The 20,615-nt window shown below is 47.6% G+C and overlaps 1 protein-coding gene across 2 annotated transcripts in view; it reads left to right on the top strand.

Moving 5' to 3' along the window:
* The window catches only part of SFMBT2 (Scm like with four mbt domains 2), a 151,314-nt gene extending 136,559 nt beyond the window's left edge, over positions 1-14,755 (top strand). For both annotated transcript variants that reach the window (XM_069458629.1, XM_069458630.1), the window contains 6 exons: positions 361-470; positions 5,645-5,820; positions 6,058-6,224; positions 6,531-6,797; positions 7,528-7,656; positions 10,021-14,755. In XM_069458629.1, coding sequence (XP_069314730.1) covers positions 361-470; positions 5,645-5,820; positions 6,058-6,224; positions 6,531-6,797; positions 7,528-7,656; positions 10,021-10,161 — 990 coding nt within the window. In that variant the 3' untranslated portion in view covers positions 10,162-14,755. The remainder of the gene's footprint in view (positions 1-360; positions 471-5,644; positions 5,821-6,057; positions 6,225-6,530; positions 6,798-7,527; positions 7,657-10,020) is intronic.
* The last annotated feature ends 5,860 nt before the right edge of the window (positions 14,756-20,615 follow it).

The raw sequence follows: 20,615 nt of genomic DNA, 5'->3' as shown, positions 1-20,615 counted from the left end.
AGCCTGTCCAACCGAAGAGTAATCCTGCTGAAGAATAATCAATTGCTCTTTGGAGGAAATGGCTCAGTTTTCCCACAACCAGAAGAGGTAATGAGAGTCTGCCACCCCTCTGGGGAGAGGTCCGGGCTCTCTTAGCCAGCGTGATCGGGATTGGATTTTACCGCCTTGTATCCCCGGATGGCGAGTTAACTGCGAGCTAGCCGGGGCGGTGTTTGTCTCACTCATTCACAGTCCTGCACTTCACGTGGGTGTGCAGTGAACGCTCGCTCCTTACGTGTCAGCGGTGTGGTTTTCAAAGCGTTCTTGTGCCAGTAGGAACGGATGCCGATGAAGTTCACGGTGCACGTTTTTTCCCAACAGGTTCTTAGCATGATCATCAACGCTGCCTACAAGCCCGGAAGGGTGCTAAGAGAGCTGCAGCTGGTAGAAGATCCTCACTGGAATTTTCAGGAGGAGACACTGAAGGCAAAGTGAGTGTTTCCGGTTCTGGAGGGCAAGGGTGTCTGTAATACTTGGCCCGCTGCTTCGAAACTTGTCGTTCCTCTTGGTGATGCAGCGCAGAGGAACGGCAGAACACGGAAGGACGTTCATCTGCAGTTCTAGTCCTATGCGTAGATTTGTTGGCATTTTTGCTATTTGCAGAGCTGCCTTAAGCCTTCAGATTCCTTTCGTGAAGTTGAGATTTGCTCAACTAACATTTTATTATGTTAAACATTCAGGATAAAAACATGCTGTTTCAGAGCCAATAGATTATTTGATCAACAGGGGGAAAATTTTTTTTTTTTTTTTTTTTTTTGAGACAGAGTCTCGCTTTGTTGCCCGGGCTGGAGTGAGTGCCGTGGCGTCAGCCTGGCTCACAGCAACCTCAAACACCTGGGCTTAAGCAATCCTACTGCTTCAGCCTCCCGTGTAGCTGGGACTACAGGCATGCGCCACCATGCCCAGCTAATTTTTTCTATATATATTTTTAGCTGTCCAGATCATTTCTTTCTATTTTTAGTAGAGACGGGGGTCTCGCTCTTGCTCAGGCTGGTCTCGAACTCCTGACCTTGAGCGATCCACCCACCTCGGCCTCCCAGAGTGCTAGGATTACAGGCGTGAGCCACCGCGCCTGGCCAAAAGGGGAAAAATTATAAAGAGGATGTCCTTTATCATTATACTATGTTCACAAACAGCTCGTAATGTTTGATATTGTAAAGACTTTATGCCAAATGTAAACGTTCTCCACTCTGGCTGTGGACAGTCGTAAGAGATAAAAGGAACCAACACACATGTTTGGTTTGGGTTCAGTAAAATGACAGTGGACACTGGGTTGACATCGAATTGGGTAACTTTGTTCTTTTATTTAGAAATAGGCTACTAGGAAAGGTGACATTTTTGCTTTCCTTTAAGTTTCTGAACCTTTGAAATGAGAGCAGGGACGGTATCAATGTGCTTGAACTCAGCTGTTTGTGTACATAGGAGAAGATCCTTTTCTCAAGATAATTTCACATCAAATTATTGCTTAGAGTTCTGGAGAGGGCTTTTAATATTTATGGTTTTCAAATAGAGTGGATTTTCTTGGTTGACTTTTAAATATCATGTAGATGTAACACATGAGAAATGGCTTTTTCAAAAGAGCAAATCATTTTTCAGTGGGCCAGCATATATCTAAACTCTGCTTTAGAGACGGCACCTGTCCTAATCGTAGTGAAAATCGAGAAATATTAAATAATTTGTATGACCGGTGAGACTGTGCTCTGTGGTTAGCTCACACTGGTGCTGGGCAGAGATGTTGAGATGTTGTGCTGCTAGTCACCGTGTCCTGCCAGCAACCCACGCAGCATTCCTGGTGTCGTTTTTGAACGGCTCTGGAAGTTTAGACTCAGTAAGTCATTTATGGCCGAATCAGACTCTGCCAAATCACAGAAGTGAAAGAGAATGTATGTAGAACGGGAGAGGGTTTGTATTCAGTGGCATGCCAGTGAACGGTGGTTCTACATCTCCTCATTCCCTTCTTTCCCAAGAAATATTTAAATGAGTGTTACATGTCTAATATTCCATATTTTTCTACTTGAAGGAGATGATCAGTGATAGTAGAACATTTTCTTGTAAGATCATAATAGTGTGGGCAGAACTGAGCAAGTGTTTATACGGAGAAAGTTTTCTTCTTACATTAAAACTTTTTCTGGGGGCTGGGTGGGTGGTAGATGATGAGAAATTATTTAATGGGTACAATGTACATTATTTGGGTGATGGATACCCTAAAAGCCGTGACTTCACCACTGCATAATCTATGCATGTAACAAAATTACACTTGTGCCCAGTAAATATATACGAATTTTTAAAAAATAACAAATGCAAATAGAACCCCAATTTTTTCTGCAAAATTCAGTGCAGTCCAAAATACACCTAATGAACACGAAAATAAAAATACAACGTTAAATTCCGTTAAACTCTCCCCTACTCCTACATAAGCCAGAAGGTTGCTGCAGATACTGCCATGACAGGAGAGTTCATTTTGCAAGTGTTTGCACTCACTTTCGTGTTGCCGAGTAGATCAGAGCTCTTATTAAATCCAGCCTGATACAATCAAAACAGACACGATGAAACCCAGCCCTGCCGAATTGCAAAGGCGACATATTACCTATTATATCGAATATGACAGTACGTTCCATGGGAAGATCTTACACAGCAGCTCGTAATGAGAAGACGTCTGTCTGAACTGGCTTTCAGCTGCGCTAGATCATAGCCGCGTCTCGGAGCAGCTGCTAATGATGACAGGCGTGCAGGCGGCACACGCTTGCCTGCGGTACGACCGTGCGTTGAGTCCCCGCTTTCCTTCTGATATAGAACGACAACTTTTTAGATCTTGACAACTTTGCTGTTTTCTTTGGTGCAAATGGGAGCGGAGAGAGAGAGAAAGAGAGAGAGAGCTGGCTTCTTCCCATTCAGCTGAAAGGCAGAAATGTTTTCTGTCACGAATAAATTAACTTACGAGAGGAGAGACCTGCATTTTAGACAATTCGGTGCTCTCGGTTGCTTATGGGAACTGAATCACAAAATTATCAAGAGTGTTGGCAGGAAGAGCTGATGGGAGCCCGTCCGTGGGACAATGTGATTGCTGTCCTTGAGCAGCTAGGGTTTCTGATGGGATTTTTCCTCCTCTGCAGAGTTAAAGACCCATTTGCTCGAGAGGATGAAGGTGTCTTTGAAAAGATTTTGACCTGTGAATAGGATGAAAACGTACACTGTAATCTACAGTTGTTCCTCAGTGATTTTTTTTTCCTATTTATGCAACAGCCATACCTTTTGTAGTACTAAAGCAGTGATTGCAATATTTGAACAACGTGTAAGGAGTCTATTATATTATTAGTCCTCAATGTGTATTGAAAAGCAAAGATTCGCTCGCGGTAGTGCCAGAGGAAAAATGGATTCTAATGTAGTTCATAGCAGCTGCTCTGGAAGAGAAAATGTCTTTCTTTCCAATGAGTATGCTACACTGACCTACATTATTTTGAATTTCAGGAGGAGGAATTTAGGGTATACCTTAGGGGGATTAAAAAAAGAAACAGCCTCCAACTCTGTGCATCTAGAGACATTTAAATATGTTTTTCAACATGTTATAGACTCTTCATAAGAGGAAAAAAAGACTCTTTTTTGAATGGCTTTTGTGATAATCTGTATACAAGCCAGGTGGAGCCTTAATAGTTTTTCCAGTCCTTAGTTATGGTTATTCAGAATATTTAAAGAGATACTATCTTGGTATAATTTCACGTGAGTTAGACTTAGCTGTCACTTGGCAGAGGTGAGAAGATGAAGTTACATTTTTACTTTTATAGGTGAATGGTGCTTAGATCTGTAGAAATATTTTGGTTTCTTCTTTTTCATATGCAGTGGCTAATTTTATGTGTGTTTCTATTTATTTGACACTTTTTTTTTTTTTGGCCTTTTACTCAAGCCTGTATTTTATGAACAGTGGATGCAACATTTGGCTATAAACTGATTTATGTGAAAAAGGATCCTCAAACTGGGAGACTTTTCACGGAAAAAGATTTTTTTATTCATTCGTTAGTTTTTGTTTCCCTCGTTGAGATGTGCGCAGTTTGCTTTCCTGAAACCGTACGCGGTGCATCGAGCTCAGCACATCAGAGACATTGAGGAGAAAGGGAATACAGAGGGGCTGGAGTGTGGAAGAGCAGTGAATAAATATGTAAAACACATTTTTATTCCAAGTTAGAATCTAATTTTTTTTGCTGTTGATACTTAAAAAAAATGATTAGTAGAAAAGTATTTTTCCAGTTTTTAGGAAGATGTAAAAAAAGAACAAGTTGAAGTTTCACATTTCAGTGGCTTCGTGAGATGGAAAGTAAATAAAGACCTGCAATCTTTGCCAACTGAATAGTCCATCGTGATTTGTTACCTGGGATAGCAAATGTGTTGAAAGGCGATTGCAACTTATTTTCAAGTGCTCATGTTTTCAGCCAGGCATTATATACATCACATTACCAGAAATATTCTGATAGAGGCTGTTAAGTACCTCTTTTTACAACAAGAACCCACCCAATCTGCTTTCCAGGAGCTCTGGTTGCTGGTCTTCATTGCACGTGGTTTTTCCTGAGATCGGAGAAAGGTTTTTTTTTCTCAAAAGTGATGAATCGCAAATGCCCATGTCCAGATTCCGGAAGCACGTCTCACTCTCAGTTCTTTGTCATGTTGGTGGGTGGCGGGGAGCAGGCGAAGAGGACTTAATGTTTATTTTTCACCCAGTAGTTATGCTCAAGGAAAGCAATACTACATTTCCTGCTGTTGTTACCAGGTCCTGGGGGAGACATGAGATTAAGTAATATTTTAAGTATTGTGGCAGGAAAGTAGCCATCTCCATAAGCAGTGTCAGTTGTGGCTTTAGGATTCAGATACCATAAAATCAGTTCATTGCGGATAAGTACAAAAGGTGTTTGAATTTCTAGGTCTTGCTTTTCTGGTGCATTGAAAAAGTTTTGCGGGAAAACTTTCACGCCTTTAGTTCTAGATTGGTCTTTCCCCTAAGAGCAGAGAAAAGCACTTAGGATGCCCTCAGAGGATCGTTAGGAAATGTAAGCCAAGAAAGGGGGAGGTGGATGCTGCCCTGGGGGCCCGTCCCCGTCCCTCCTCTCCCCCTGGAGCTGTGAGAGTTGCACAGTCATCCCAGGCCGCGTAGCAAAGAGCTGCAGGCTGGACAGCTTGAGCAGCAGACTTTTATTTTCTGACAGTTCTGGAGGCTGGAAGTCCAGGCTGGAGGTGCCAGGGCTGCACCTCTTGAGGCCTCTTTTTGGCTTTCTGATGGCGCCTTCTTGCTGTGTCCTCACTTGGCCACTTCTGTGTGTGCGTGCACCTGTGTCTTCATCTCATCCTCCAAGGCCATCGGTCCTGTTGGACCAGGGCCACCCGCGTGACCTCATTCGACCCGAATTCCCTCTGTAAGGCCCCATCCTCAGTTACGGTCGCGTTGGGAGTTGTGAGATCACAGGAAAGTTTACAAACAAATAAAACGGAAAGTACTCACAGTATACACTTTGTCGTTAGAGAACGAAGTGACTTGGCTGTGTTTGGAACGTGCTGTACCCGGGAGGCCTGAGTAATGTAACATGTGGTCCTACCGTCGCGTTGCCCTCCTGTTCTCCAGGTACCGAGGCAAAACCTACAGGGCTGTGGTCAAGATCGTACGGACGTCTGACCAAGTGGCCAATTTCTGCCGCCGGGTCTGTGCCAAGCTGGAGTGCTGTCCAAACTTGTTCAGTCCTGTGCTGGTTTCTGAAAACTGCCCAGAGAACTGCTCCATCCATACCAAGACCAAATACAGTAAGTACGAACAGTGATGAAAAACAGCGCGGGCCCAGAGGCCTAACTGCAGTGCCGTGCATTTGATTTTTCTTTCATTTTCTGTTTGGGAATCTTTTGAATAATTTTCCATGGGAATTACTATGGAGGAATTTTTTTTTTTTTTTTTAATTTGCGGTAGCGGCTACCTGTGTGTGTTTAGCCTCGCATGAGGACGGGGTGGGACGATTAAGGCTTCCAATCGCCTTCTCCCCACAGCCTATTATTACGGAAAGAGGAAGAAGATCACCAAGCCCCCAATTGGGGAAAGCAACGTGGAAAGCGCACACCCCAAGCCGCCCAGGCGGAGGAAGCGGCGGAAATCCATCTTTGTGCAGAAGAAACGGAGATCTTCCGCCGTGGACTTCCCCGCAGGCTCGGGGGAGGTATGTCCCGCCCTCAGGCACCTTCCCACGGTCGTGAGGACGCGCAGCGCCCGCCGCAGACGCGACTGCGCTGCAGCGAGGTGGCAGCTGAGGTTTGCCGCAGACGGTCAGCGACGCGGAGTGCGGAGCGCCCGCTCTGGCTCAAAGGGCCGCGTTGGGACAACGAGGTCTGTCTGTGGCCGCCTCCCGGGACAGACCTTGCTCAGGGTGTGCTCGGGGTCGTGGGGCTGTTGGGCCACTGCTGCGCCCACGCCGGCCCCTCTCCACCCGCCCCCCCCTCCTTAAGTCCCTTTCTCTTCTTCCCAGGAAAGCGAAGAGGAGGACGCAGACGCCATGGAGGATGACACCGCGAGCGAGGAGACTGGCTCCGAGCTCCGGGATGACCAGACGGACACCTCGTCCGCGGAGGTGCCCTCGGCGCGGCCCCGCAGGGCCGTCACCCTGAGGAGCAGCTCGGAGCCCGCGCGCCGGCCGCCCGTGGAGAGGACGCGCAGGGCCCGCAGAGCCCCGGCCGCCGCCGCCCCGGCCGAGGGCGGAGAGAAGTGCGCGCCCGCCAAGCCCGAGGGCGCAGAGGTACCGCCGGGGCAGAGGCTTCCCGCTCGCTTCTCTGCAGAGCTCGCACTGCAGCCGGGCTGTGATTGGGGAAACCTGTTTAATATCCAAAATAGTAGCGGCTGCTTTGGCCAAATTCCTGTGTTGGGGACAAAAGCTGGCAGGGATTCCGCCGCTGGGCAGAGGGGTCGTTGAGCATCAGAGCGGACCTCCGAAGGCATCGCCTTTTCTGGACAGCTTCAACCCGCCAGGGGGCCTGTCAGGGGCAGGGAGCCCACCGGGTCCCTTCCACCCTGGGTGTCCAAAATTCCATCTCCGAGTCTCCCATGACCGCCTTGTGTTTGGCTTCCCTGTTGCCCTTTAGAGGATCCCTCTGTGGGGTTATAAAGCATTAAATCAGTAGTGGAAAAGGGGACAGGCACCATCGTCCCACAGAGCAGTGGGGAGCATCCGGCTGTGCCCTTGGCAGCTCTCGTCTCCCGTTGGAGATGCTTCGTTAATAAGCAGGCCCAGGATCTCCCAGACTAGGGTTCGAGAGGGACTGTCACTGTGCCCGTTTTCATTGCCTCTGAGGGCACACAAGTCACTGCCGGGGAAGTCATCCCGGGACGGGATGCTGGGAAACTCACCGGAGACTGGGGGTGCCCAGCGAGAGCCCCAGCAGAGGCAGCCTCCCGTGCAGGGAGGGGGAGGGGCACGGGGGTCTGGCCCACCATGCAGTGGCTGAAGTCCCGCCTGCCTCCCCCTGCAGGAAGCAAAGCAGGAGGAGGAGGAGAGGCTCGTTCTGGAGAGCAACCCCTTGGAGTGGACGGTCACCGACGTGGTGCGGTTCATTAAGCTGACGGACTGCGCCCCCTTGGCCAAGATATTTCAGGAGCAGGTACGGTGGCTCGCTGTGTGTTCGTGGTTTTATGTTGTGGGGCGGTGGGTCACAGCAGGCCTCCTCTGAGCTTGTAGGTGAAGGAGAAGGAACCCTGCAACTTTGCTCGCCAGCGTCTGAGTGAGACCAGCGAACAGGGTGATTGTCGCCGCATGCGTCCGCGCCCTGGGCGTCACAAATGCAGAGATTGGTATAATCACCAGGAGCATTTGCAAAAATTTATAAACTTCCCATTACCTGCATCCGTACCTTTTATTTCTGAAATGTTACGGCAACTGCTTAAAAATTCCATACCCTATAATTTCATGCTGGAAGTGGGATACATTATGCAGTAAAAATCCACTAGATCTGTAACTAAGAAAACACAAAACTCCCAATGAAATTTTGCCTGTTCTTCAACTTTCATGAATCAGAGATATACGGTAAACAGACTGCCCAAGTGAAGGGTTGACTTTAATAAAAAAATTGAGGATAGTTTACAGGTTTAGTTCAGACTGAGACAGGTGTCTCCTCCCTATGGTTCCATAGACCTGAACTGTCAGATCCTCAACTGAACTGTCTGCCGGAATAAATTTAGTTTTTCACATGCTCAGCATAACTTTCACGTTGTATATCTTACCATGTTTCAATTCTTTAAAGTTAGTAGTCGTCTATTTATGGCAATTCTTTGTTTAACATAATGACTGATCTACCTATGTAGTATAATTCTGAATTACATAGGAGCATATTTATAAAAATTACATCAGCTGTGAGTTCTGGTATGTTATCTACATAATCCTTGACAAAAGCTTCTTGCACGCCAAAGCGAAGGCTACATCTGAGAGGGATAATGTGGGATTCTTCCCTCAGTCCTTGACTTTTTGCAACATCAAGTCTGTAGTTTTCTCTTTTGCCCAATCTTTCAGCCACGCGCCCTGCCCTCCCCCTGCCCCGTGGTGAGCTGGTGGAGTGGCTATTGGTGACTGGCGGTCCCAGGAAAGAGACCAAATGCTCTATCCAACTTTGTAAGATAATAAGGCAGTTTTTGCATTTAGTCTCGAGACCTTTGTTTCGGGAGATCATCATTCAGGAGACACTTGAGTGTGTCTCGTGTACTCAGCACTGTGCAGGGACTCACACATGCATCCTGGGTGACTCACGGTCACGTCTGACAGTAGTCGTCACTCTGGTGACGCCCACACGGTTAATTGTCGGCTTGCTGGAGTGAATCAGACTCTCCGGGTGTGGAGGCAGCCTGTCCTCCCGCTCTGTCCGCCTCAGGCACTGCACACCCAGGGTGACAAGCACTTGGCTGTCGGGGAAGTGTCCGTGGTCCTTAGTGCTCTCCAAATGCTGCACTGACCACAGAGTAAAAGCCCTGCTAGGACCATTTAGAAAAGCCTGGAATGAGGTGGCCTTCTTGAACTTCCTATCTGGGGATCTGGAGACCTAGAATTAGCCCTGAAAATCAGATGTGAGGTTTTATTTCGAGTGTACACACAGCTTGATGGAGTTCAGCCTCATCTTCCTCGTTTCTCCCCATGTAAGATTCCCATAAAAGGAGGCTTCTTTGGGAACAGGGAACCTGCCGGAAAGGGGCTCCTCCCTTGGCCCCTGTCGGAAAGCTCTGGGGGGCGGGGGTATGACCCCACTCTCCCTGCAGACCCTGACCCCACTCTTCTCTGGAGTGTCGGGAGCTCCCCCTGCCCTCGCCTCTCCTTTGGTCCACACGCTCTCCCCCTGGCCTTTACCCATGTGACGACTTTTCTTAGAACCTGTGTACAAGCCACATGGCATTCTGGGCAGTGTATGCCTGTAAGTGTGTGTGTGTGTGTGTGTGTGTACATGTGTGTGCGTGCGCACGTGTGCATCCCTCTGTGGAAAGACCGTGCTGTGTAGCGGGCGTGTCTTTCCTTGAGCATCTCCTCACCTGTCCTGGTGGTGAAATGTCCGACCGTGGCAGGGAAGAAGAGAGCTTTTTCTTTCAGTGGAGAGCAATCTTTCAGTGCTCAGATTAAGTCTCAGCATCACATGGGAAGGACCTGGCCTGGTGGTGGGTGCGGGGGGTGTGGTTTGCTCTCCCCAAAAGGCGCGACAAGCTTGGGAAGCAGTTCCCGCAGCAGCCTACCCGGTCCAGCTCTTGCATCTGCCAGGGGAGGCGTGTGAATGTCAGAGTAGCCAAAATGTTCTTAGTAAACAGATTTCATTAACACGGAGATAGACAGTCACCAAGCCAGGCTGTGTCTGCCAGAGCTCCCCCAAATCAGGTGAAACCAGAGCAGCCTCTTCTCGTGTCGGGCCCCGGGATGAAGCCTGCCAGGCACAGGCGTGCCCTTGGTGCACAAGGCCCCTCTCTGACCTTCCTTTCTCTCTCCCCTCCGGCAGGACATCGACGGCCAGGCCCTGCTGCTGCTCACGCTCCCGACGGTGCAGGAGTGCATGGAGCTGAAGCTGGGGCCGGCCATCAAGCTGTGCCACCAGATCGAGAGAGTCAAAGTGGCTTTCTACACCCAGTACGCCAACTGACCTCTCGGGAGGGCCTGCTGTCGCTGCGATGCAGAGTTTGTGACGGTGTCCAGGACCGAAGCTTTGACTCTCTGGGATACGGGAAATGGTCGGTACCTACACGAAGTATCACCAAAAAGCCAGAAGCCCGGGGCCTCCTTCCCCCACCAGCCTGTCCGAGAGTTCCGTGTTTTCAGAGCACACCAAAGGACGCAGCCGCCGCCCCGGGGAGAGCAAATGAAAGGTCCGCGTTGGGCCCCGCCGGGATGTGCACTTCGCCTTGCTCTCGCCCCCAACCGGGCAGCGCCCTCTGAATGGCGTTTCCTAAACAGAGGCCCTTATTCCTTGAAAACGAGAGTGTGACGGGGAGGACACCTCACCCCTGGCCACCAGCGCTAGCTGCGGTCACCCTCGGGCTCACTGGGAGATGCTGTTTCCCACCCCGCATCTGCCTCTGGCTGAGCCGCACACGCCGTCACCGCAGTTTGATCTTGGTGGCATGTCCTTGCTCCGACACAGCTGTAGGTGAAGTTTCAGGACATCGCTGTCAAAAGATGCGCTAAGGCTCCACCCCCCATCAGAGGTGCCTTTTGGGAAGTGTGGGGAGCGAGGGACACGGCGTCTCGTTACACTGGGACGGTTTTCCTGGAGGGATTGAAGCCTCGTGCAGCGATAGCTGTATGCACAGGCTTCCGTGGAACCTCGGCTGCGTCCAGTGTTCTGATTTAATCGTAGTCAGATCAGGGAGTGACTCCCTTAGGGAAGCGTTAGAGTTATACAGTGAAGGAAAAGCTTAATTTCAGAGAGCAGGAGCGGGAAGAGATTTGGGGGAAGTGTTTCATGAACCGGCCAATCCCGTAGCAGGGTCATCACCGCAGACCCCTGCGAGAGCCCCTCTGAGCAGCCCTCAGTTCCACGTGGCTCGCTGCGTATACAGGAGGCGTCACAGTGAGCACTGGGTCTGGCGTCAGCCGCTTCTCATCCTGGCTGTGCTCACATAACGACTGGCGCGGTGATCCTGGGTGACTCCTCGTCACTGTGGGCCTCGGGTCCTGTGAAACGCCGAGTGCGCACACCCAGGAGTGTCACCGTGAGCCCACCGTCTCCCCCTCGCCCGCACCCCACTCGCGCCGGAAGGGAACATCCAGATTGGCCAAGACGCGAAAAAGAAGGAAACAGACGTGTGCGGCAACAGCTTTAACCCCGCGAGTCCTGCAGCTCACTCTGGCTTCGAGGTTGTTTATTAAATTTCTTGGGCAGCTTCGTTAAATCCACTAAGTCATGTGGAGAGGAACCCGGAGCTCTGAGAACCAGCTGCGTCGTGGGCCAGACGTCATCTGCACGCTCCCATCAGCAATTCAGTACGTCCGTTCGAACCAGGTGGACTGTGATTTTCTGACGAGCTGGTTGCCTAAGTACCTTTGTAAACGTATGCAGGAAAACCAAACCTTCTCGCCGTTCCGAGGCGGGCGCTGGGAGCAGAGGCGTCCCGCCCTCCTGTTGCTTTTCCGTCGGGATGACCTTGCACTCCTCTCTTTGCCTGGAGTCTCGACAGTTCCCTAAAGGTCGTGGGGTGGGCTTGTTAGCTGCTTGCATCTTCTGCGACATTTTAAGGCGTGATTGTCTGTTGGATTTTGAGAACTTTGCTAATGCTGACTTTTCTTAACATTCCATAACAGTGACCAATGAATAACAGAAAACTAATATTTTGTGGTTGAGGCTTTTTTGTCTCCCCTGCAGCTGGTTTCTACAGTCAGATGTTAAAGTTTGGGGAGACATGTCTGCCTGGGGACCCCACGTGGGCGGAGTGTGGCTGGCTTGGGTGGGCGGCCTCTCTCCTAAGCGCGACTTTGGACCTCTCCTCGGTTTCACGCGCCTGCCTTGTCCGCCACACGCTGTTGGCCTTAAATGCTCAGCCCTGTGGAGTGAAACCCTGTCACACGGTTGGAAAGGGTGCCCATTTCAAGGTCTGTGGCATTTTCCCCGCACGGGCTCCTTCACGATCCTTCACTGTGGCCTTTTCAAGCTGAGCTGTTGCTGTGGGGACGAGGGAATGTGATGGTCCAGCAGCATGGCATGTGCTGTCGGCAGGAATGTCACTTCTCTCGCCCTTTGCAGTAGCGGCGAGGAGGAGGGGGTGCTGCATCAGAGTGGGGAGAGCGTCCCGGGGTCCCTGGAGCCCGGCCAGAGCGCGGAAGGTGGCCCAGATGGCACGCGGCCACCTTTGCTGGAGAAAGACCCTCTTTGTCCTTCAACCCTAAGTCTCACTCCATCCTCCCTCCGCGTGGTCGTGGTCACTCGTCAGCACAGGCTCCGTGGGCGCCTGGCGAGGAGGAGAAGGCTGTGGCCCGGGCAGGAGAGGGCCCAGCGGGGCCGTCATCACGGAGGTCACTACGTGCCGTCTCTCCTGCCCTTGGGGAGAGCCGAGAGCCATTTCAGGACCGAGGAGGTACTTGGCCTCCGACAGCATCCTCCGGATCTGGGTCTCCGAAAATTTCCGGCAGAGCGTGTGTACAGCTTCCCGTCGGCAGCGGTTCCGCTACGGAATTGCAACGTGGTTTTCATTTCTCTGCAGGATGTCCCTCTCACCAGCTTCTGTCTTAAAGATAGGGACAATTTCCCAGGAATATTTTGCTATGTTGTATCCTCGTTGCTTATGGCAGGAAAACTGGATTTGACACGTGTTACCCCAGCACCACCGCAGCCCCTAAGCCAAAAATGTCTTGGCCTAAACGCCAACACGTGATGCCCCCCTGTGCCCTCCCTGGATGGCACCGTTTCTTCCGTGTCTCTCTTTGATCATCTTTGGGACCAAAGCCCCCTCCTTGGTGCCCCTGGACCTGTGCACTTCGTGCCTCGCTTTACCTCCCGGGACCCGCCCAGCAGGCACCCTGCGCTCTGTGCCGTGTGCGTGCCCTGAGCAACAGAAACGCCACCTCAACTTCAGTAACGGGAGCCCGTCGCTCAACCTGCCTCTAAAACTAACGGAGCTGCTTTCAGCCCCAACTCCTCGACTGCGTTTATACTGTGTTGTAAAAACATCTGGCCCGCAAAAATATAAACATAACAACCTAAAAAGAACAGGGTACTACTAACATTGCAGAACTTCTTTGCTTTTCAAAAACAAAACAGTTAACTTCACACAGAGCTCCCTAGCATGGAGAACTCCTCTGTCACCTTTCAAATTGGATTCCTTTGATCAAAGTTTGAGTCACACGCCGTATTTGAGCTGTACAGCTGCTAGGTCCCTCTGCCTTATTTGATCATATTTGAAAGATTAATTCCTGGCTTCGCTTTGATTTGTTCCTCAGCAAATTAAAATGATCCAGACCTTTAGCACTGCCACCTCTGACCCTTATGATAATCTCTGGAGGGTTTATTTTGATCAGCCTTTTAAAGATTGGCCTCATTTCCCTAATTTATCTCATAGAATTTTGAGTGTTGTGTTAGCTTCTGGGATTTGCCTTCTATCTTACGCCAAACGCTCCTTTCTGAGAGCTGTCCCCCCTTAGTTTTAGAAGCACTAGGGATTTTCATACCTAATTTTGTAGAACACCCATCTGTATTTATTTCTGTACATAGAACTAAAACACAAAACAGCAGTGTTAAAATCTTGGTCGTGGTTTGAGCATTGGTGCTGCTTTGGGATTAAGATGGTGAATCTAGACTTCACTGACTCTATTTTCTGTCTGTAGAAAGCTGTGATCGAGCGTGCAATCATTTGGAAGGAAAAATAGTACCTTAAGATATATTTAGTTTTAAAGAAAGAAATCGTTGGAGAGATGTCCACACTGCCATGTCTCTGGTGCAATAATTAAGTAGCAAGGGAAAGTGACATTGGCAACTATTACAATCTGATGATTCTCTTATTCATTTCTGTCCAAAAGTTTTCTGAAAATATTGTACTCCCTTTAACGTAGTTGAATTTCTAAGCTGATTGATTCTCATAGCTTTTATCACTGAGTGGTCTACAGATACACAAAACCTGAGATGATAAAATGGAAGTGTACTATTTTTGACCCACATAATTTACCTAAAAGTTGTAATTGCTGACATATAGTGCTGCCGTGGATTTTGGTTCAAAGCCTCTCTAAATTCAGGTGATAAATAATAACTGAAACAGTTTCCTGCGCTGAAGTCTTTCCATGTCAGTGGTTTTGTTCAATGACAAGGATCCAGTCCCAGTGAGCATGTAGGTCATGTCACCTAACAAGGGCAGGGCAGTGCTTCGGGTGGCCGAAAAGATACATTGAGGAAAAAGCAAAGTTCTGGAATAATCATTTGCTAAAAATCACCTTAAGATGGAAAAATTTGAGGCAAATTTTTTAAACGACGGAAAAAATAAAAATCTCACTTGTTCAGAACGGGAGCTAGCATGATATCTAGAAGCATAAACTACCCCTCATTGTGAATGTCAAAAGCCCTTTTACTGTTTTGCATTCCAGTTTGAATAGTTGGTATTGAAATTGGCTTCCTATCTTGTGTATGTTTTGGTGCATAAAAGGGAAAAATTAGTGTCTTTACTTTTGAAATTTGCAGGACAGAGGGCATGCTGTTAGTTTGCTGTAAGATTGTATTCTGTATATATGTTTTCATGTAAATAAATGAAAATCTATATCAGAGTTATATTTTAATTTTTATTCTAAATAAAAACCCTTTTTACTTGAAAAAAAATTGTAAGCCACATTGTTAATAAAGTAAAAATAAATTCTGTGGTGGTGTCTGTGTCTTTGTGTTGAAGGTTATTAAATATGATTTTGAGGGTTTGTATGAGTTATTTTTGTTGTGAATTTTTGGTTTGGTTTGGTTTTTGCCATGTGCTAAGCCTCTGTCTCTAGGTTGTTCATAACCATGTCTCTCAAAGTCACCTCCTAGCTCTGGAAATTTCTGCTCAGGAAACTTGTATTTACTCTTTTTAAGAAAAAAAATTTTTTTAATTAATTTATTTTTTAGAGACAGGGCCTCACTGTGTTGCCCAGGCTGGAGTGCATTGGCACGATCATGGCTCACTGCAGCCTCAAACTCTTGGGCTCAAGTGATCCTCCTGCCTCAGCCTCCTGTGTAGCTCGGACTACAGGTGCCACCACGCCTGGCTAATTTTTTAAAAAAAAATTTGTAGAGATGGGGTCTTGCTGTGTTGCTCAGGCTGGTCTCGAACTGCTGGCGTCAAGTGATCCTCCTGCCCCAGCCCTCCAAAGTGCTGGGATAAGAGGCCTGAGCCACCACATCTGGCCTGTTCTTTTTCGTTGTTAAAACATTCCTGTATATCCTCACCTGACCACCTCTAGCCTTCCCATTTTCAGTCATTTTAGTTAGTCTAGGATTACTTGATGCTTTAGTAAAACGGTTGTTTTATTTCTACGAGAGCACTAATTAACCGTGTTTATACATACCATTTCCTTTTAAGCGTCACACGTAGGCTGTAGACGTCCAAGTTAGGAGAGGAAGAGAGACCTTTGCTGTCCTCTGCCACCGCTGGGATCTGTCTCACAGGTGGAACCTGCCCCCATCCTGTCGCCGCAGATGCAGGTAAGGTCACCTAGGGACAGGGACAGGGACAAGGGACAAGTGGATGGGAAGCGCTTGGGTCGTGGAGCTGGAACAAAGCTGAACGATTCTTCCTTCTCATCCCTCCCAGGTCATCTCAAGTCTCTTATTTCACTTCAAATATACTGTTTAAATATATTTATTTTGCCCTGCTGACAGTCAAGCTCTGCATAGAGAAGTCTTTGTTTTGCTTTAATTATGGAAACTTTTTTTTTTTTTTTTTACAGCAAAGCTTTAGTAGCAAAAAGCCCAAGAGGGTAGAATGGGAAACGTGTTCATGTGTTCCAAATACAGCAGACGCAATAGGTAAAGTGTGAAATGTCTGAGTAAGTGGGATCATTGTGTCTCTGTTTGCACTCGAAGATCTTTGAGAACAGAAAGACTAGATAGAAAATAAAAGTGAAAGCTGAGCACTGTTCAGATCCTCTAAATTGAATGAAACAAGGCAAAAAAAAAAAGAAAGAAAGAAAAATCTATATTTCTTTTCATGTTGCCACCAAAAGCCATTTTTAATTCTTTTGCTCCCTGGCGAGGTTGTTTATAACTTTTAGTTCGCTGGAAGTTACTTCCCCTTTGACCTGGGTTTGTGCTGTGACTATTCTGAGTCTGTGAGAGCGTGGAGCTTTCTGGAGGTTCAGAGACTGCATTTAGAAAATGGTGTTTGTGTGGACGTGACCTTGGGTGATGCCGTGTGAAGACTGGACGTTTTATCAATTTGGTGAAAATACTGCATCAAAGTAAGAGATGGGCCACAGAGGCTGACTAGGGAATAATTTCCGCAGTAGGTATTTATGATACGAACCCAAGCCTGGGTTGCAACACGTCCCGTTTAATGTAGTTTGTTGTGTTGAATGGTTAAGCTTTGTCCTGATACAGAGCTGTACATTCAAACACTGTACAACTGTTAAAAAGGAAAAGGCTGATTTTTTTTTTCTTTATTGAGGGTTAGCTATACCCGTAAGATACTATCTACAAAGAGTAGGTTACAAATGATATTAAAATATGATCTCTTTTGTATAAGAAATAAATATATATGCACATATGGAATTTGTATTGATCTTTACATTTAAAAAGTCTCAAAAAAGAGAAAATGAATTGCCACCGTGTGATTTCCCTTGGGATTACAAAATCACGATGGCTATTAATTGTCTGAATAGGTGGCAATTATATTTCTGTTTTTTAAAGATACAAAAGGGGCTTGTCAATCCTTAACACACACACACCCTGAAGGTACTTACTATCATATACTAGTGGTATGCCAGGAAGAGACTACTGAACCATTAAAAGAGAGTCATCATTAGGAGTGAATCATTGTTCTCTTTGTCCCTTAGCAACGGATTACATGGTCTTTTTTCTTCATCCACATGTTAGCACTGTCTCTCCTCGGTGTCATTGACTCTTTGCTCGGCTCACAGACCCCAGTGACAGAAGCCCTCAGGCTAGGAATTCTCATTCCCATTTCACAGAAGAAGAAACTGAGGCCTTAACACATTGGGCAACTTGCCCTGGGTCACAGCCGGGTCCCACCCTCGGCAACCAGGTATTTAATGAACAGTTATTGATGAAGCAGCACAGGACATACTCAAAAGCTTGAGAAACATGAAAAAAAGGGAGAAAAGGCTGCAGGAGGAAGGTTCAGATCAAATGATTTCTTCTTAGGGATTCAGGGTTTTGGCTGGAAGAGGTGGGAGAGGATCCTCCTCTTCTCACGTTGTGGCCACCATGGACAAGTGTCCCAGCTGTGCCCCAGCCCCTCCGACTGCGGCGTAGCATTAACTCAGTAGCCGAGTATAGTGACACTGAATATTTCTATCTGGAACCTGTTGTCATTTAGAATGTCAACTTCTATGACAGGCGAAAGGTGTCACCCTCCACGCAAGCCGTGCAGATCCCATTAGCATTAACCACACTGGACTGGGCGCCACTTGGAACATGACACCCTTTTGTGCGATTGAGCATCTAATGAGAAACAATCACGAGCAACAAAGTAATCCTTTTAATGGGGCTGGGTCCTTACGAAATATGCAAGAACAAATGCTTTAGTCGGTCCCCTGGTAGCAAGATTGGCCGGGGGGCGGCGGGGAGGGGGGGATGATACGAGTTTGTTTTTTAGAAAAGAGCCTTCAGAAGTGATCAGATTTGCATAAGGAGAGAGGAAAACATGGCAGCAGCACAGATGAGAGATGGGAATGACAATTAAGTCTAATCACAACAGCAGAGTGTGACAATTCCAAGTCATCATCTCAAATCAGTATTCTCCCAGACGTGTTGGCCGAAATGTGCTCCAGGGAAGTGGCGCGAAAGCGTGTGCTGATACAGTAGCTCAAACTCACCTGTGCCAGGCACCACCTGTGCGAGTCTGTCTTCAGATAATCCGCCCTACCTGAATGTCAGTCCCTTCCTCACACTTCATACCCCTCCCCTGCTAGTTCGTATCACTCTGTAGCGTACTATAATTGTACTTATTTATCTTATTTATTTTCTCTCTTCCCCACCAGAGTGCCAGCTCCACGAGGGCAGGTAATTCTGTTTCTCTTCTGCCGTATCGTTAGCATCCAGAACAGAGCAGGGGCTCGACTAATAGTTGTAGAATAAATGCAGGAGCTGAGATCTTTCGGTGAATCATCTTCCTGAATCAGCACGGCAGTTCTTTGAGGTGGATACTGTTTCCTCCCTTGACACCTAAGGACACCTTGTCCATGATCAGAAACATGGAATGTTGGAGGGGGGTTCAAAACTCGAGTCTCTCTAAGTCCAGAATGTTCTTATTCTCTCCCCTGAGAGTTGTAGGACAGGAGCTGATTAATAAGCAGACTTTGGTGGAGAGAGATTTTTTCTGTTTTCAGGATAATCAAACTGTTGAGAGGCGTGTGGTGCAGTTAATACAATATAGCCTATTTCTAGCCTAAAAATATTGGATCAGGTACACCTAGCAGTGCTCTTAAAAAGAGTATTTCTTAAGAAAACAGCTTAATTTATCTTCTAGCAGGAGTCCTCTGCAGCCGGGGTCAGTGGAAGGCAGGTGAGTGCTGTCCGAGCTAACATTTGTGGGGCAGGCACCATGGGCCAAATTCCTTGTGTTTATTTCATCCAAATTCTCCCTATCGCCCAGTGCTGACAGCAGCGCTATGAAATGTGGGGTCTGAGGTGTGCTCCTGCCGCCCTGTTCACCCAGAACCCTGGGCGTGTCTTTGTCCACGGTATTCCACAGTCTGGCTACCGACCTGTCTTCCTCACTACCCTGGGAGTTTCTGGAAGGAAGGCTCCGTGTCTTGTTCCTTGTTGAACCTCAGAATCGAGCATGTTGTCTGGTCCCCGGCTTTTAATACATGTTTTAAGAAACAAATCGAACTACTTATTGTGTACCGTCTAATCTGGAAAATGGAGTTCGGCTAAGCTTTGGGGTTTTATAATTTAGAGAAGTGAGATCATCACGTACATGGAAGAATTGGAAAATAATGCAGGACGTTACGTGGTCTAACGCTTGATAACGTGGTGGACAAGTGGTAAGAAGTAAAGCCTCCAAAAAAGGGAAGGGTCGTTGTGGGTGAGTCTGGAAAAGGCTTATTTCTTTATTCATTTATTCAGTGCATTCAAAATGCTTACGACGTGTCCTGAACTCTTGATTTTGGACATTAAAAGGCATAATCCCTGACCTCCAGCCATGTCTGTTCTGGTGGAAAAATCAGTGCTGTGTAGGGTACGCGTTTTGCATGCAACCCCACCCACCGCGCCCTCTCTGAATACTTTTTCACTGACAGCCTCCGGTGTGTGCCACACGGCCAGAGCAGAGCGGACCCCTGATTGGCACCTGGCCAATCTGATTATTAAAAACATGAACCCGGAGACCCAGACACTACAGTAAGTTGATTTCAAAAGAATCGATCTGAAATGGGTGCCACGGCAAACCAAAACCGTTTTGTTGGCAAAATGTGTGGGTACGTAGAGGAAGCCAGTTCGCAGAGAGAAGAAAGTGGGCATGACTCAGGTCGGAGTCCTGAGAAACAGAGCCCGAGAGGGGGATTCTCCCGGCGGAAACCTGGAGACTGGCGAGGACGGGGGGAGAGGGCAGAGATGGGTCCTACTATTATTTCCTTTTCACCAGTGGGTGGCTGAGACACAGAGAAGTTAACTAACTAGTTTCTGGTCAACAACTAGTAACTGACTAGGGACTTGAGAATTGCTCCAGAGTTCATGCACTTGACCTCTAAAGCACATGCTAATGTATTGCCTCTTAAAACACAATCTTAACAAGCCGTGCTATTAGCATATAGTTATCTAATAGTTGGCTTCTAAATTTGTGCATATTTACGTTATAATTATTATCATCTGCTGCATACGTCAAGCTCATGAAAATTGCTCAATAACAACTCTAGTGGGTAAGAAAAATAAAGTTGAAAAAAGCCCCATTTGCTACCCCATTCATCTGTCCTCTTGGTTTGGGGAACTGGGACTTTGAAGAAGGAGCCTGGAAAAAATCCTTCAAGGATCTAACAGGCCAGCAGCTCCGAATGTTGCAGAAAAGAGTATTTTCGGCACTCAGCTCCGGGGAGGCATTCAGTAAACACTGGCTGACTGGATGGAATTAGACAAACAGATTTTCATGATTGACGTGACATCGTCACTAATTGCAAAACCTATTTGAGGAGCAACTTGATGAAGTGGAGAAAAATTAAATGGGCCGGTGTGGAAATGGTATAATGGTGTCAGAACCTTTCCGTGGCTGGGGCTGGAACGGGGCCGGGGAGAACATTGTTATGTGTGGACAATGTGCAGGCAGGGGCCAAACAGAATTTCTTTGACTTAATAATTTTTGAAAACTGTTTATACGATTGGTATATTAAATGCAGTGGAAATTGTTTGAGTCTTGGCAAGAGAGTTACTACGTTGAGTCCCCATGTAAATCTGTGTGCACGTGTAATGCTATT

Source organism: Eulemur rufifrons, chromosome 25 (assembly GCF_041146395.1).
Source record: "Eulemur rufifrons isolate Redbay chromosome 25, OSU_ERuf_1, whole genome shotgun sequence".
In the NCBI taxonomy this organism is placed as follows: domain Eukaryota; kingdom Metazoa; phylum Chordata; class Mammalia; order Primates; family Lemuridae; genus Eulemur; species Eulemur rufifrons.
The sequence above is the reverse complement of the archived record's forward strand: the minus strand, read 5'-3'. Positions and strand labels throughout refer to the sequence as shown.